Source organism: Dermacentor variabilis, chromosome 1 (assembly GCF_050947875.1).
Source record: "Dermacentor variabilis isolate Ectoservices chromosome 1, ASM5094787v1, whole genome shotgun sequence".
NCBI classification, from domain to species: Eukaryota; Metazoa; Arthropoda; class Arachnida; order Ixodida; family Ixodidae; genus Dermacentor; species Dermacentor variabilis.
Window position 1 is genome coordinate 27,442,509 of NC_134568.1, and position 16,370 is coordinate 27,458,878.

The following is a 16,370-nucleotide window of genomic DNA, read 5'->3' on the forward strand; positions in this document are numbered from 1 at the left end:
GAGGACAAGAAGACGCGTAAAAGGAACGATAAAAAAAGAATCCCAGAAATGATATCGATGTGCGCTCTTCGCAAGCCTGAAAAATTTCTCCGCGCACTCTTACTAATCTTGTTTTACGCTACAAGAGGGTGGGAATGGAGGAAGTGGGGGTGGGGGGTGGGTGGGGGGAGGGAGCACTCGTTTCAGCCGGGAGCGGCGCGCGTACCACCGCTTTGGCAAGCCCAGATAGCGGAGAAACGACTGCGGCTCGCTACGGGTCCGCGTCTTGGAGCAGGGGCGCGTGAACCACGTCGACAAGCATTTGCAAGCGGACCGATAACGAGAACACGGCGCCGCGAGTCAACGCCGAGAGGAAGGGAATGGCCACGCAGCAGTCGTTGGCGCACGCTTCGCTCGCTGTGCACACCGCACAGCGCGTAACGCCCCCCCCCCCCCCCCTTCCTTCGGCTTCCTCGCCTGAGAGGAGGCTTCCTTGCACTCGGCTTTCTGGATCTTTCTTCTTTGCCGCGCCTGCACATCCGTCCCTATAGCAAACACACGAGCCGCTTCTTCGCTTTTTGATGCCGATACCACGCACCTAGACGCAGGACCGCGCGAATTACGCAGCATCCAAATCAGCGCTTCGCTGAGCGCGAGCAACGCCGCGCCCTGGGGTGGGGAAGGAAACGCAAAACACCAAGGCCAGGGGAGGCAAATACAGGAGAAAAGCACATGTTCGACCCGCATAGCCCATAGGACGCGCAGAACTAGGGAAAAAAAAAAAAAAGAACTTTAGAGAGCCCTAATAAGGGGCATTCATGGATGAAAACAAAAGAGGAGTACCGCTGCTCCCTTGTGCATGCAGACGGGAGAAGCTGGAACGGCAAAACAAAAGGTACAGCCGTTGAAGGGGGGAGCGAGGGAGTGTGTGTGTGTGGGGGGGGGGGGGGAGGAGCAGGGAGGAAGAACGCGGTCGGAGGCAAACAAAAGGAACCCGCCGCAAAACAAGCAAGCACACGAACGCGGTGAAAAGCGGCGCCTGCTCCTTATCGGCAAAACAAAAGCCGCGCCGTCGGCCCGAAAACGAGCACGCGCGCGCGCGCGCTTTCACCGCATCGAAAACGCGCCTATTGCCCCCCCCCCCCCCCTCACCTCAGCTCCCGCAGAAACATTTTTTTTTTCTGCCTGTTTTACCCTTAGTCTCCCGGCACGCATTCGGCGGGTGGCTGGGCAGGCATCGGCGCGGCGCCGATGCGCCGTCGAGCACGAGCGAGCGTTCGATGAGCCTCCAAACACATGCATACATTACGGCGCGGCTCAAAGCACCGGCGCCCTCCACCTCTTCCTCACGGCTGCCTCCTTTTTACGCGCCACTCCTGGCGTTTTCTTCAAGCACTCCCTACGGCAGCACGCCAAACATGAACGATGAAAATAGATGAAAAGAAAAAAAAAATCCCTCGGACCAATGATCCTGGCAGCAATGGATGCTGCTCGCAAAGACGGAGGGAAAGGAGAGAAACTGAAAGGTTTCGCGAGCACGCGCTCTTTTAGAGCGGGCTGCGCGCCCCTGCTTGTTTTTCACGAGCACGGAGAAACGGGGGAGTCGAAGAAGCAGCAGCGCAGAGACGACGTCCGATGCAAGCAGAAAGAAAAGGACCGCTGCCGCTGCTACCGGCGCTACGCCGGGGCGGGAAGTGGCGAAAAATTGCTGGGCTAAAGTCTCGGGAGCATCGGCAAATACGGCGCCGCCGAGCCAGTGCCAGCGGCCAACCGATAAGGACGCCCGCGAGGCGCGAATAGGGAAATAGGGACGAGCGAACGCATCCCGCGCGTTTGCGTCGTGCAGCGAAAGGCGGCGAAAGCACAGACCTTGGCGTCGAACGAGGAGGCGCGCGCGGTAAATGCTCATCGCGGTCCCCTTTTTCTTGCTCGGTACTTCGTGGCGCCTATCTGCGCCCGACACTGCTCGAATCGGCATGAGCGAGACTCGGCGAATAGCAACTCGGTAATGCCACATCGCGCTCAGCTATGCCCAAGCAAACGAGTCGAGGCACGTACCAAGTCTTTGAAAAGTGAATGCTCTACCCACCAGTCTTGCCTTTTTTCTTTCTTTTTTTTTTTTTTTTTTTTTTGAGACGGGGCCATGACACGCGCAACTGAGCCTTATAGGAAGCTTAGCCCGCAAATACGCTGTATTTCGTTTTCTTCGGTGCCACAATACCTCACGCTGCAAATAGAGATACGGGCCGGGGCTCTCACGTGCATCTCATGGTACGCCTTCTAGCACAGGCTACGGCGCTACTGCGCAGCGCCTGACCGATATTCTTCACTCAAAGAGACGGCAGCCAAACGTAATACGAGTCAAAACAGCTTATGGCTTCTCGTTGCAGAGGCCATACATACGGCACACGTACAGCTGCGAGCGAAAGGATGCTACGAACCATGCGTGTCCAAAAATACATTTATCGCGGCCTCGACATGAAGCGCCAAATTGGCCGTTCAAACACCGTTACGAGCCCTTTCACTTTCGTAATGCGAGAAAAGACCACCAGGATAACGTTGTTGCAACACCTGCAAGTTCACATATGGCTGTACTTTTCCTCGACGCTTCATTGCCTTCATCGCGCACTTAATTGTTTCGGTACAAAAGTTCTTCGAAGTGCCCTAACGTACAACGGCTATTAGTGGAGTTCAAAATATTCGAACCGTTTATAGAAAAAAAAATAACTAGAAGTAAACATCAGAAGCAGGTCGCTGGATAGGACACCTCGCAGCAGACTTCCGTAACACGCTACACGTGGCAAGCAGAGGACGCTTACGGCACCCTTTCCCGTGGGTAGCACAACGGCCGGGTCATTGCAATCGCTGTGCCATGCGTCGCTGAAGACATCGAAGGGCCAACGCCGTCCGCATGCACCACTACGACATGGTCAAGCGTGCACTTACCCTTTTTTGCTGCGTAGAGATTGGCCTCTTCTTGCGCTTTCCCTATGTTCTTCTTGTATCGTATCCGCTTGTTGCCGAACCAATTAGACACCTGCACGGATGTCAATCAGGGGAGGGGGGCCGAAGAAGGACAAAGAGAAACGAGAGTACATGTTAAAATCTTGAGCACACTGTCGATGACTTCTGTTTAAATGTCTAACGTTCTCTCTAATCACAGTAAAAGGTCTGCAGTCCCTTAAGAGTAGGTGAATTGTGCAAAAAGCCCCTTAGCATAACCTGTGCATTTGTGGGCTGCCTTATTGGAGGCGAATGAACTGCGCGCCTCACGCACTCTTCGCAGCACCATATTAGAGTACGGTGCGCATGCTGCTTACAAAGGACTTTCGGACACCAGATGTCATACAGGCGCGCGCGCACACACACACACACACACACACACACACACACACACACACACACACACACACACACACACACACACACACACACACACACACACACACACACACACACAAAATCAGGCGAAATGCGAGGCTCCAGCTAGCAGAGTGCCACCGGAACAAATGCCACCGAACACTGATTGGGCTAGAAACAAAAGTGATCACACGGCTACCTATACAAATAATAAATGTGTTATGTATTTGAAACGCATTCTACGGATACCAAACAGGACACAGCGATCCCGCACATACAAACGTACATCGGTTTGAAACCTCACCTCGACAAATAAATTTCCGCAAGGAATTGCACAGAACTCTAACGTTGATTACGTATATTCCCGGCACCCTTTTGTGAAAGCGCCACATGTGTGACATAAATTAGTGTAAAAGTCCTAGAGATTCCTTTTCTCATACGCCTTATCGATACTTGCGCGCCTAATCCTTCTTCCTTAGCACGCGCAACTTCGTCCACCTCGGTACTGAACGAGTTTGGCGAACCACTTGTAGGAAAGAGGACATCTTCAGTTGGAGCAAGATACGCAAGCTCCAACCTATACACGTTTGGCCGCAGCCGTAGGAATCAGTGAAGAGAGGGGTGATTAAGGGAAACTGGAACCCGAAAACTGGGATACCGAGATGGCGAGCAAGACGGCAATAATGAAACGAGGGGGGCACCAAGCCGTCTAAATCTAATGAGCCTTATATAGTGACACTGCTTTGGGATGTCTGAGCAGACAATTATCCCCTACCGCTTGCGGCAGCGCTACTGCGGGTTTCGCAGGCTCTCCGTGACGGAGGCGCCAACCTCCAATGCGAATGAACAGCGAAAAGCAAGAGCAGAGACCGGGGAGCGCGCAGATACAGCTGTCGTCGAGAACAGCACCGCCAGCCGACGACACTCCGCTCGTTTCCCCGCAGGCAGCCGCGCGTAAAATATGTGCGCACGGCGTCCTTATGCTGATTTCACTCCGCGCGTCCCAACGAGCATGACGCGATGCGGCGTGCGGGCGAAGGCAACGCAGCGTGAACACGAGAACGAACGGGGGAAGAAGCTAAAGAAGCGAGCACCGCCAGAAGCCCCGGCGCTAGTCCGCGTCACCCCTGCTTCCGCACTTCCATCCTCTTTAATCGGGAGGAGGGGGAGAAGTCGACTCGCCACATTTCCATATTTTAGGAGCGCGAACAGTGCGCTGGAGGTGACGAGGGAGGACATTTTTGCATAAGAACTTATTCATAATCTTCAGCAGCCACCCGCACCTCCCCACGGCCTCCGCAAGCAAGGCATCGCCTCATCTCGGACTCGGTGGCGTAAAATATGTCAGGCGGCGACAAGATAACTGGTTTATCGGCAATTCGACGGGGATTAAGAAGTCGCCGCCATCGCCTTCTTAGGGCAGAGCGAGATGAGGGACTAAGAAAGGCGCCCTGCGGTGGTACGAAGAGGAAGTATAACGGCGGACTCTCGGCGCGCTACACTGGGACGAACGCAATGCATTTTGTTCTCGCGCATTCACTGGTCGAAAGAAAGAAGGTGAAAAAAAAAAAGCTTGAAACGCATAATTCGTAGTAACAAGGGGTTATATAATCACGCTGCAGTACGCTGCTACGTTATCCGTTATAACCCGGTAGGTGAAGGGTTCCCCTCCCCACGTGTAGGGTAGCAAACTGGACTCAGTCTGGTTAACCTTCCTGCCTTTCCGTCTTCCTATCTGTTCTCTCTTCTTCTTCTTCTCTACATCGGCTCGCGCAACTTCACGCACCGTGTACGTCGCGGCTCGTTCGGCGTTCACATACTTCAGCTCAAACTCTCCGTTGTGCGAAATTGTAGGCCGTATTTACCGCTCGCTAATATTCCATTCCCCGAGCGAACACTCGCCGTGCCCTACACGCATCGTATGATACCGCAGGGCGCATACCGCTCACAAGCAGCCCGCCGAGCCGAACAGACGCAGGAAGGGGGGAGGGGGCGGCGAGGATGAAAAGAGCACACGACCGTCGCGGGAGGAAACATCCAGGCGCCGCTTCAGAAGCGATTAGGCAAAGAGCGGAGAAGTGCGCGCCGCTTCCTCAATTAGCCCCGCTTAACTACCTTAAACGAGATGCTCCCAAACGTCCTCCCCAAGGCGCAACGCAAGCTCGGCGCGCTGCCCTCTCCGACGGCGCATGGTAGGATTGCGCCGAGTCGGTTCTCACCCTCCGACCCCGCGCTCTTGCCAATCAGGGAGATGAGAACGCGCGCACATTCGCGCGCGCCCACACCGAGCCTGGGCGCACTTCGGCGGCTCCGACGAGCAAAGCACGCATTCGCGACCCGCCATATCGCGCCGTTTAATTTCTCGCTCGTTTTGTTGCCGCGCAAAAGGTCGCGAGAGACGAGGATTTTCCAGTCGGAGGGACGGGCTCCGGATAGAATTCTAACTGCCGACCCGCAGCGTCACGCCCCGCTTGTCACCTTTCTGTTGCTCCGGCTGCGACGGCGTTGCGCGCCGAAGTGGCGGCAATTAGTTGTCCCACTGGGCGCTCCTCGGATGATGCGTTCCGTTCCGGAGCTAGGTTCGTTTTGCGCTTTGAAATGCCGAGGAGGAGGACTCCCACACACTCTAATTGCGTTTCCGAGGATGCTCATAACAGTACGATCGACGAAAATAATGCAAAAAAAAAAAAGCGCTACACGGATAACGGCTTCAATTAGCAGCGGCGCAGATCCACGCAAGTCGCCAGCTATGTTCCTATAGAACGCAATGCAGCCTGTCACTTCTCAAGAATACCAACGCAACTAAGGTGCATTCAAACAAAAACACTAATAGAGGAGAATCCGTTGCTCAGAGAGCGTCAAATGGAGGACGCGAAATTTACATTAGTTATCCTAAACCGCGTCCAATAGCGCACAAGCTACTTGTAGAGAAATTCCAAAGCAGCCACAGCGGACGTCACAGGTAATATATCAATATGTACTACGCACATAATGAGCAAACTCTGCATTAGCGTTTTCAAGCAAACCGCAGAAGGAAAACGGCTAACGAAAAGTTGGCCAAAAGACGTTTTTCCAGAGTCATCAGATTTTCGAGTGAAACACGTCGGCACTTGGAATGTTTGAAAGCGGCGCGCCGTAAACGCGGGACTCCGTCGAGTGCGTCCGAGGGCAAACGAACCTGAGAGACAGTGATGCCGCACTTCCTTGCGAGTTCCTCCTTGGCTTCCTCCGACGGGTACGGGTTGCTAAGGTGCGAGTAGAAGTACTCGTTCAGGATCTCCGTCGCCTGCTTGCTGAAGTTCCGCCTCTTCCGCCTGAAATGAGAACACGAGACACCGGAAGTTCAAAGTAAGCTCAACACACTTCGACGGAGCGAAACGCGGTCATGTGACAGTGGTACCGCGCGAGTCATCCATGTCCATCGCTCCCAACGGGCAACGCTTGCTCCATTTGCATCGACGCATTCGAACTCGGTTCACGGAGACCGTCGAGGGTGCCCGCACCGAGAACGCCTGTTTCGCTCGGCGACACTCTCCCCCAGTGCGCCAACTCACAAAGGGAACGACGCAAACTGGCTTCAAATAATATTCTTACGCGAAAGGAAGAGAGGGGACATTTAGACGAGTAGGTACAGTGCGACAGGAAAAAACCCCGTTCACAGCATCATGCGAGCACAGTTCCGGCTCTTGCTCATATGAGCCAGGGAACCTTCGCTCAGCCCTTGATTTTTGCAGTGAGCCTTGATGGCTCACGTGGGAGGAAGGGAGAGAGAGAGAGAGATGAATAAAGGGAAAGGCAGGGATGCTAACTAGATGTGAGTATCCGGTTTGCTACCCTCCCTGCAATGGCAAAGCAGGAAAAGGTGGATGAAAGGGAGGGGGGGGCGGGGGAATACGACACTGCCAAGGCGAGTGTAGGCGCGGAAACGAAAAAAAAAAAAAAAACGCTCATGTGTCCTAGTGGTTCCCACAGACAGTTGTTTGAAGGAGGCCCATATATATATAGAGTACACGAAATGATGGCTCACGCGGCTCTTCACAGCAGATCAAATGACGACAGCGCTGGGCGTCGGGAACTTTCTGCGACAAAAGGCTAGTTGATCAGGGGGCTATCTGTCGACGCAACCAAACCACGGGTCCAATTTTCACGTTTTCAATGCTGTACACAGACTGACTTCCGTTGTTTTAACCAGTTACTCTTATGCAGACCCTGATCGAACTCGTGATTGGGGAAAACACGAAGGCAAGATGGCGTCTCACAAAATGCTAACCCTAATAGGACCCTTGCTGACTTCGCACTGCATTTTGTTTTTATTTATTGTCATTAATTTTTTAAGCTGAAACGCACGTAACTGCCCTATAGCAGCTTGTACTTTCCGGCCATGTTTATAAGGTACCGGGGTTCACTTGTTGCCAGATTGTGCATAAACACACCGCGGTAATGAAGAGAGCCCGAACAAGCCACCCATTTTGTTTATTTCTCCCTTGACAGACACAAAAGAGATGGAAAGAAACGGGGGAGGTGGGAGAAAGACCTCCACAACGGCGACGCCGACAAGACGTGGACAAATGAGCGCGCGGTGACACGGAGACACCATCAGTCGCCGTCGACACGGGGAAGGAAAGATGCGAGGGATGAAAAAGAAAAAAGAAAAAAAAAAAGAAAAAAGGGAAACGGAGCAAACGGCACGTGACCTCGCGAGCGGCGTGACGACAAGCACTGACTGCCGCACCCTCGACGCTGCCGTGAGCGCTTTGCTAGGCATGGCGGCAAATGGCTAACACCAAAAGCAAGAAATGAAAATAAAATAACGCTAAGGGGGACAAAGAATGTTTCGAAACGCCGACAGCGAAAGAAGCTTCCGGGCATTCGAATATAACGGATCGCACCACCCGGACAAGCCGGCGGCAGAGAAGAAGAAATACGCCCGGCTCAACCGAGCGGCTTATAAAGCATCTTTTCTTGAGGATGCGGAGGAGAAACATGCGACGAGAAAGTGGGCTGGGCCGCGCGGCACCAGATAGACGGAGAGAGAGGCGAAGGAGGGTCCGTTATAAATTGCGCGATTATTCTAACGAACTTTAGATTTGCGATCCATTCATTCGGGTTGCGTGCTCCCAGGCGTGTAACGCCTCCGAGAATAAAAATTAAAAAAAAAAATAACGAAGAAAAAGAAGGGAGTCACGTAGTCGTCACGCTGCCGTTGCCCAAAACGGCGATGAACGGCAGCTCGACTCATCCTGAACCTCTCTGCTCTCTCTCTCTCTCTCTAGGTTCATCCTCATTGCCTGCTCAATTTCTTCGCTTTCACTTTCTTTTTCTTCTGCACACTGCCATTTTCGCTTTGCGGGTAACCTTCTAGTTCTCTGCCGTTTCTTGACACGCTTTCCCGGCGTCTATCGGCCTTTAAAAATTCTTCCATGGCGCTCATTTCCGAGCTTGTCCGTTAAAAAAGGGAGCCCTTCATCTCTCCCGATGCATTTGGCTCACGTACTCCTCCGCAGTCCTTCATTCAGTCCTCATCTGGTTCAATGCAAGCCTGTAAGTAGCGCGGGAAAATGAATGCTCGCCTCCGCCCACGACGCGACGTTACGCCCGCAGATCACTCAGAAGCAGAGGCGACGGCCTTGCGCCCTCCCTGCACATTTGCTCTTCGCGATGCGGCTACGGATGGTTGCGTCGTTTCAGCACTGCTCATCTCGATATTTTTTTTTTATCTGTATACGCAGATTGGCTTCCTTATTCCGTTTCTTTAATACTGGCCGCGAACCGTCACTGATTGGAGGCCCGATAAGCAACATCTGCAAGATGCAAGGAACACGAGAGAGAGAGAGAGAGAGAGAGAGAGAGAGAGAGAGAGAGAGAGAGAGAGAGAGAGAGAGAGAGAGAGAGAGAGAGAGAGAGAGAGAGAGAGAGAGAGAGAGAGAGAGAGAGAGAGAGAGAGAGAGGGTCCGGTACATCATTTCACCGACACGCTCATCGCTCTCTACACTTTCTTTTTTATGCCGTTACAAAAGCGAGACGCGCCATAAACAGCAGCAGAAGCCAATCATTGGCGCATGCCGCACGATTGGTGGCTGCTGCCATGCAGGAGACGCGAAAGAACGAAGCAACAGCGCATGCAGAGCGCTACGGATGACTTTCAATTCCTCCATCAGGTTCTCTTCTTTGCCGCCGCGCTGCTCTAAGCATTCTCCCTTCCTCTCACCCCCGCTCCCTCGTTTAAGCGCGGAAAAGCACGAGCCTGTCTTCCGTCCTCAGATTGCTCGAGAGCCGAGTGAAGAGAGACGCGACATGCAAATGAGCGCCCGAAGATTGAAGCACCAAAATGAAGGCAGTTACCAGAGGAGAGTGGGGTACTGATATACTTGATTGGTCTGGAGTGACTAGCACTCCAGTCTGCGAGAAGAAGAAAGCCGATAAAAAGAGAGAGAAAAGCGGCCAGAGACGATTGGTCTAAGACTTAATATGACGCGGTGGAACTGAGGTACGACAAGGGCAATGGCGAACTTGAGCGGTTTAGCGCGAACTCCGATCGCTGCGATCACGGACGTTCGCAGGTCGAGAGAACTCCAGTGAAGCGGTGTTCAAGGAGCATCAAATGCGCCAATTGAGATGACTCTCTACAGTGCTACTGGCGGAAATGGTGGTACGGCCTCCTTCGCACGGAGGGTTGCAGGCAGAAAGATAGGAACAAGCGAACGCGGCAGGTCACAAGGATCGAAGGAAGGAAAGGGACAGAGAGGAGGCGAATGATGCGGGAGAGACGAGAGGCAGGAGATGAAGATGAAATACCGAAAAAGGGAACCAGCGAGGGAATGCAATCGCTGCTGCTGCACGCTGTGACATCCTCACTTCATCCCCTGCCTTTAACGCTTTATCAAAAAAGTGAGAAACGAGGAAATATAACGAGAGAAGGGGGCGCAGAGGTAGCGAGAAGGGAGAGAAATGGCGCAAATCGGCATGGACGTCGCGGGTACAATCTGCCGCCGCCATTGCTGCTGAAAGCATGATCAAGCAACGGCATGCGCGGGACGCGTTACGCAATGCTGCGACAGATACACGAACAAACTATAAAGTTATCCGTGCCGCAGTCTTCGTTCTTCCCTTCTTTCTACGTCGTTCCCGGTTCCGTCTCACAAACTCGTGCCACTCAACGGATCAGGAGGTGCCGGTATGACTCAAACGAGACGCGCTCGAAGGCAACAAAGGCACCAAGAAAGAAGTCAGCGCGTAGGAGTCGCCCTTCCCCCTACGGGAACGGCGAACGCTGCCGAAGCGTCGGTACTTAGGTTGACGACTATCTTGCTGCTGCATCCATTCCCGCCTGGGCCTTCATTTTCCAAAAATGCTATTATTTTTTTTTTTTTGCGCCTCCCGCCGGGGTCGGCGTACGTCGGCGACGGATGTCATCGCAGACGGCAGGCTACGAGGACGCCGCCGTTCAACTTCCCATCCATCACTCTCGCATCCCAATTTTTCTCTCGTCTGTCCCCCCCCCCTCTCCCCCTCCGCGAGCTTTCTGCCCTCCTGCGTCGTTCACTAGCGTCATATTTCGTCACTTCGCTGCATTTCGTCCGCAATTCGCCAAATTTGAACCTGCTACCCCTCCTCCCATATCTTGCTTCTATGTCCCGCTCTGGCGATTAAATGAAACGCGATTCCTCCCCCTCCTCCCACCCTTTAAAAAATGCGTTTTCGTTCGAAAAAAAAATGATTAAGAGAGAAAGAGAGAGAAACGAATAGAAAACGCCGCTGGCATGTTCTTAGTGAAAGGTTGACCTCCCCTGACTGCTCCCCTGTCATGTCCACCAGTACTATAGTAAGCAGAGCTCATTGATACACGTATATTCGACTGTGCAGCAGATCGCCGACATTGTTGCGTTATTACGACAAAACCAGAAGTGAAGAGAGAAGAGAACAAGAGTCTTATTATGACCAGTTTTTTTCCTGCGAGGCCTGAATGGATATAATCTTTGGTGGGCACACACATAGACTTACGAATAATAAGATATACTGATTGAGAAAACTCCCTTCCAGCTGTGTCACAAATAACCTAAACCCTTAAAAATAGTTTACACTATTTGGGGCTTATCTTGTCCCACAAGAATAACCGTCATCTGCTTTGCTTGCGGTTCCATTCTTGAAAACTGAGCGTTCGCTACTTTCCTGACGAGAATGCTGTCTAGCTGATAACGCGCACGCTGTTCGTGACTTGGAAGTACTGGGCTCGCAGCGTTAAGGAAAGGAAATGAAGGAAAGACAGATGACGATCGTTGTTGTGGGACAAGGTAATCCCCAATAGGTGTAAACTTTTTTTAAGAGCGTAGACTGCCAGATTCAGCGCCACTACGAGCAAGTGGACATGCACTCTTCAAAATATTTACACCCTTTGGGGCTTATCTTGTCCCACAACAATAGTCTTCTGCCTTTCCCGCGTTTCCGTTCTCTAACGCTGCGAGCCCGGTACTTCCAAGCCAGGAACGGCATGCGCGTTATCAGCGTGACACAGCATTCTCGTCAGGACAGTAGCGAGCGCAGCATATTCAAAAATCGAAACGCAAGCAAGGCAGATGACGATTGTTGTTGTGGGACAAATATACACCCCAAAGAGTGCAAAATGTTTTAAGAGTGTGGCTCGACTGAGTGAAATTTTCTGAGCGCGGCTACACTCTTAAGCAAATGTACACCCTTTGGGGTGTATATTTGCCACACAACAATAATCGCCATCTGTCTTGCTTGCGTTTCCTCCCTTGAAAACGCTGTGCTCGCTACTTTCCTGTCGAGAATGCTCTGTCATGCTGTTAACGGGCATGCCGTTCTTGACTTGGAAGTACCGGGCTCGCCGCGTTAAAGAAAGGAAATGCGGACAAGACAGATGACGATTACTGTTGTGTGGCAAAGGGTGTAATTTTGCTTAAGAGTGTAGGTGCTAAACGGTGAAAAAGAAAGGACTATTTTGGATTAATTGCAGTGACGACTGAATGATACATAAAATTGCTTGAAATGATTACTAGCAATTCGAAAGCAATAATTAACGTTCCTTTATTTTTATTATTAAAGAACACTTGTGAGATGCAGTTCACAGAAGGTGCTCGGGCGGCACAACACCGGCCGTGGTCGCGCACCTGGGAAATTTTCCATTTGCTGCACATACATACGCAGGGTAGACGCCAACAGCGGCTGCCACTGAAAGTGGGCAGTGGAAGCGTCAGATGGTTCTTTTGGGTTGATTGAAACAAGCGCAGTTGGAAAAGTACTTTCGCAAGATTAACAAGCTCTTCATGATAACCGTGCAAAAATACTAAGCTACCTTTGTGTGAGCTTTTTTTTTTTTTCTGTCCTTGATTACTTTTACCGATCCTGCTGCACGGAGAGTAACTGAAGCGAGTTCGCTGAACGCACTCGTCGTACAGCGCCACTCAGCAACAAAGGCCCCTACAGTATGTCGCGTGTCGGCCTCCAAATAACGCTAACGCCGTGTGGTGCGACACGCGCTCGAACCGCCGTAGCGCGCGCCGGAGCCACACAAAACGCGACATCCAGCGACTACACACCCTTTTGTCGACCGTAAAGCGAATCACAGCCCCCGGAGGTGAGAAAGAACCAAGCGGAGCAACGATCATGACGAGCAACACCCCGCACTATGCCCGAGGCACCCCAAGGAGATCACCCGCCAGAGGCGATGTCCACTCGGTTTTTACGCGACCAGAGAACGTGCGAGCCACGATGAAGCCGCGGTGTGAAGCGCGCAGGCGACATCGCTGAACGACAGTGAACATGCTGCAAGTCCAGCACCATTCACGGAAACTCGGGCTGTGCAACCCAAGTCTCAGGGAACCACCGTGCGCGTGCATTTAGGAGCGCTACGCTAACAACCGAGTGCAAAACGGGTCGACCGAGTCCAAGCCGTTATTAATTATTTTTTTTTTCGACAGCTGAAACCTCTTCAATCCTCTACAGCGCTCGCCCAAAGGCGCCGAGAAACAAGTTCGCTCTTCAAGGCGACGGCTTACTGCACAGCTCTTCCCGAGCCGCAGAGTGCAAAGCGCAGCCTGGAAGTGGCGTCGTTAATCAGGCGAACACTTGGCCCTCCCCGGTACGTTCCCTTGCGTTTTCTCTTTTTCACACAGAACCGAACCGCGCGGTTCCCATTAATAACCGGCGAAATCGCACGGCCCGTTCAGCGATATCGTGCGCGCGTGCGACCTAGAAAGCAACAATATGCATCTACATATGTACATAAATGTATATCGTAAAATAAAGGGCGACGCAACGCGTCTCAACGTGCAGGCCACGCATGAAAAAAATGCAGCGCCTAGCCGCTACTATCGCCTTTTCACCGCCATCACGAAAGAAAAGGGGCCCCGCTTTAATAAGCGCCGGCGATAAATACTCACCCCCGACCCGCTTCAAACTCTTAGCTCACCAAGATATGCGCGAACATATTCAACGCAACGGCGAGATTAGGGGAGGCGTAAAGACAAAAAAATTTAAAAAATTCAACGCCCAAGTCATGGGCTTAGGAACCACTTTCGACTGGACGGCAATAACAAGTGCTGTTACACAAAAACAGCGAGCGCGAAGAATTAGTATCGGCGCTGGGTCTTCACGATAGCAAACTTGAATGAAAAACTTTGCGATCGGCCAGCGCCTGCATTAGAGGCTGCATCAAACTTCTCTGTACATGCCCTTCCCTTCAGCAGGTTTCTCCCAAGGCTTCCTGCAAACTCCGCGCACTTATAGGAAAAATAATATATATAACCAAAAGAAGGGTAAAGGGGATGCTGTGACTAATATCAGCACCAAAGCAATAACACAGCCAATGCAGATGTCGCAGGTTCACCAAACGTACAAGGGCCGCCAGAACGACGTGCCGGCAGGGCACATTCGCGAAAACATTGTGGCAACACCATGCAGGAGTAAAAAAACAGGGGAAATAAAAATAATAAGAAATAAAGATAAGACGGCTTGCAAGTTTAGAGGCTTGGAACATTAAAACGAAGGCGACCATTCTTTTTCAACCCCCCCCTCCCGCCCCCTCGCGTTTCTAAGGGTGCGCGAGGCGAGCGGCGCGAGCACTTTTAATTTAATTACGCGAGAGAGACTTTCTCGGGAGTTTATTTATAAATCGCGGCTTAATAAGACACAGCCGTCCCCTGATTTCTCCGCCGCTATACGTAACACTCTCCGCCACACTGCTCTTTTCATCCTTTCAGCCCTAATTTTTATTTCATCACTCATAATTTCTTTCTCACGACCCACTCAGAATATCCTCCCGTGGCTCGGCTTTGCATCTGGAATCATGAGCTTCATGCCAGCAAGCAGAAAGAGAACAGAAGGAGGTAGGGAAAGAAAGAAAAAGAAAACAGTGAACTTTTAATTGTTATTTATTCAGACCGAGACGGGTCCAGCTCCTAGCAGCCTCTCCGAGAGAGAGGCGGCTTCCTGCGCGTTTATATTTGTCTTTTCTTTCTTTTCTTTTTTTTTGCCCCGAAAAGCCGGCAGCTGGAGCAGGCTATAGAGAGAGGAGGAGGGCGGGGGAAGGGGGGAGTCCGAGCCAGCGCCCAAGCCCCCGCCGTGGCACAAACCATAAACATCAACCCCGCGATAGAGAGTTCTTTCAAGTCAGCCTCCTTGCGCGCTCCGGTTTTGAATTATGGCAGCAGCGGCAGCGTAAGGCCGCTGCCACCGCGCCGCTCTCGCGAGGGCAGAACAGCAGCAGCAGCAGCAATGGCGGCCGCAGAGGCTCACCACTCGCGCTCCTTAATTTGTTTATCAACCCTCTCGAAGAAAAATTGAAGGACCGCCCGAGCCTCACCCCCCTCTGCGCCTCGCGCTTTCTGAGCTCCCCCGCGAAATCCTCTGGACTCCGGCGGTTGCGCACGCACGCACACAAACACACACACACACACACACACACACACACACACACACACACACACACACACACACACACACACACACACACACACACACACACACACACACACACACACACACACAAGTGCGCGTGCATAACGCACTCAACACCGCATGCACACAACGTGCACGCCGCATAATGCCGCGAACTAGCATGAGCGAGCGGGATTTTCTGTCATTTTTTTTAAATTTTGACGCGAAGGCTCGCCTTTAAAAAGTTGCCTTGCACGAAAGCAGCGCTGAAACAACGGCAACACAAACGAAGATAAGCGAAGAGGCGAAAGCGTAAGAGAAGAAAAAGAAGAAAGAGAAAGAAAGCCAGCTTGGTATTTTCGCCTGCACGGTGTGAGGCAGGGGTTCGAACCGCGACGCTCGCCGCTCCGAGCAGAGAGCCCCTCCCCCCTCCCCCCCCTTTCGAGTCTCAAGGGGAAGATCCCGAGGGACGCTGCGAATAATAAGAGCGGCTTCCCGCGGACGCTGCGAAGCGCGAACGCATGCTGCAGGGATGAGCGGGGTAGATTTATCACGGCTTATCCTGCAGATAAAAGCCGCGCGGGCACTCTTGCTCTTCTTTTTTCGATGCCAGGCGCTGATGGCGTTCTTCCTTTCTTTTCTCTTTTTGTTCACTTTCTCACCATATGCCACTGCCCTGAAAGGCGAACATCGGTCTGCACGGAATTCATTAGAGCGCGCACACGAATGCAACAGCGGCGGTGCGCAGGAAAAGGTGTAGCGAAAGCAACGCTTGGGCACAGCACTGCCGTACACAGAAGAGATCGGCACAGAGTCACACAAGGCCAGCAGCCCATTTCAAGCCTTTACAAAACATGAAGGTACTAGGGTTAGACAGAGGGCGCAAACATTATGGCGCGTACGCGCTACGTTGCTTAACTGAACTTAAACAGCAGTAGCGTGCTAGATATCGCTGCTACAAAGCTACAAGGAAAAAAAAAAAATAAACGCCTGATTTTTTAAAATTTTATAATTGAAAGTCCTTATCATAGGAGTCGCGTGTATCACTGAACTACTTTATTCGCGCGGAATGCAACACACTGTCATAGGGACCGCTCTTGGCGACAAACATATTTAGCTGTAGAACTGCAGTAAAA

At 52.1% G+C, this 16,370-nt stretch overlaps 1 protein-coding gene across 5 annotated transcripts in view; it reads right to left on the reverse strand.

Annotated features, from left to right (window-relative positions):
* The window catches only part of exd (PBX homeobox extradenticle), a 419,516-nt gene that overhangs the window by 109,572 nt on the left and 293,574 nt on the right, over positions 1 to 16,370 (reverse strand). For all 5 annotated transcript variants that reach the window (XR_012826753.1, XR_012826754.1, XM_075685881.1 and 2 more), the window contains exons 5-6: positions 6,518 to 6,653; positions 2,926 to 3,016 (exon numbers count right to left, since the gene is read on the reverse strand). Coding sequence is in view for 3 of the 5 variants with exons in the window: in XM_075685881.1 (XP_075541996.1) it covers positions 2,926 to 3,016; positions 6,518 to 6,653 (227 nt within the window). In the remaining 2 variants the exon portion in view is untranslated. The remainder of the gene's footprint in view (positions 1 to 2,925; positions 3,017 to 6,517; positions 6,654 to 16,370) is intronic.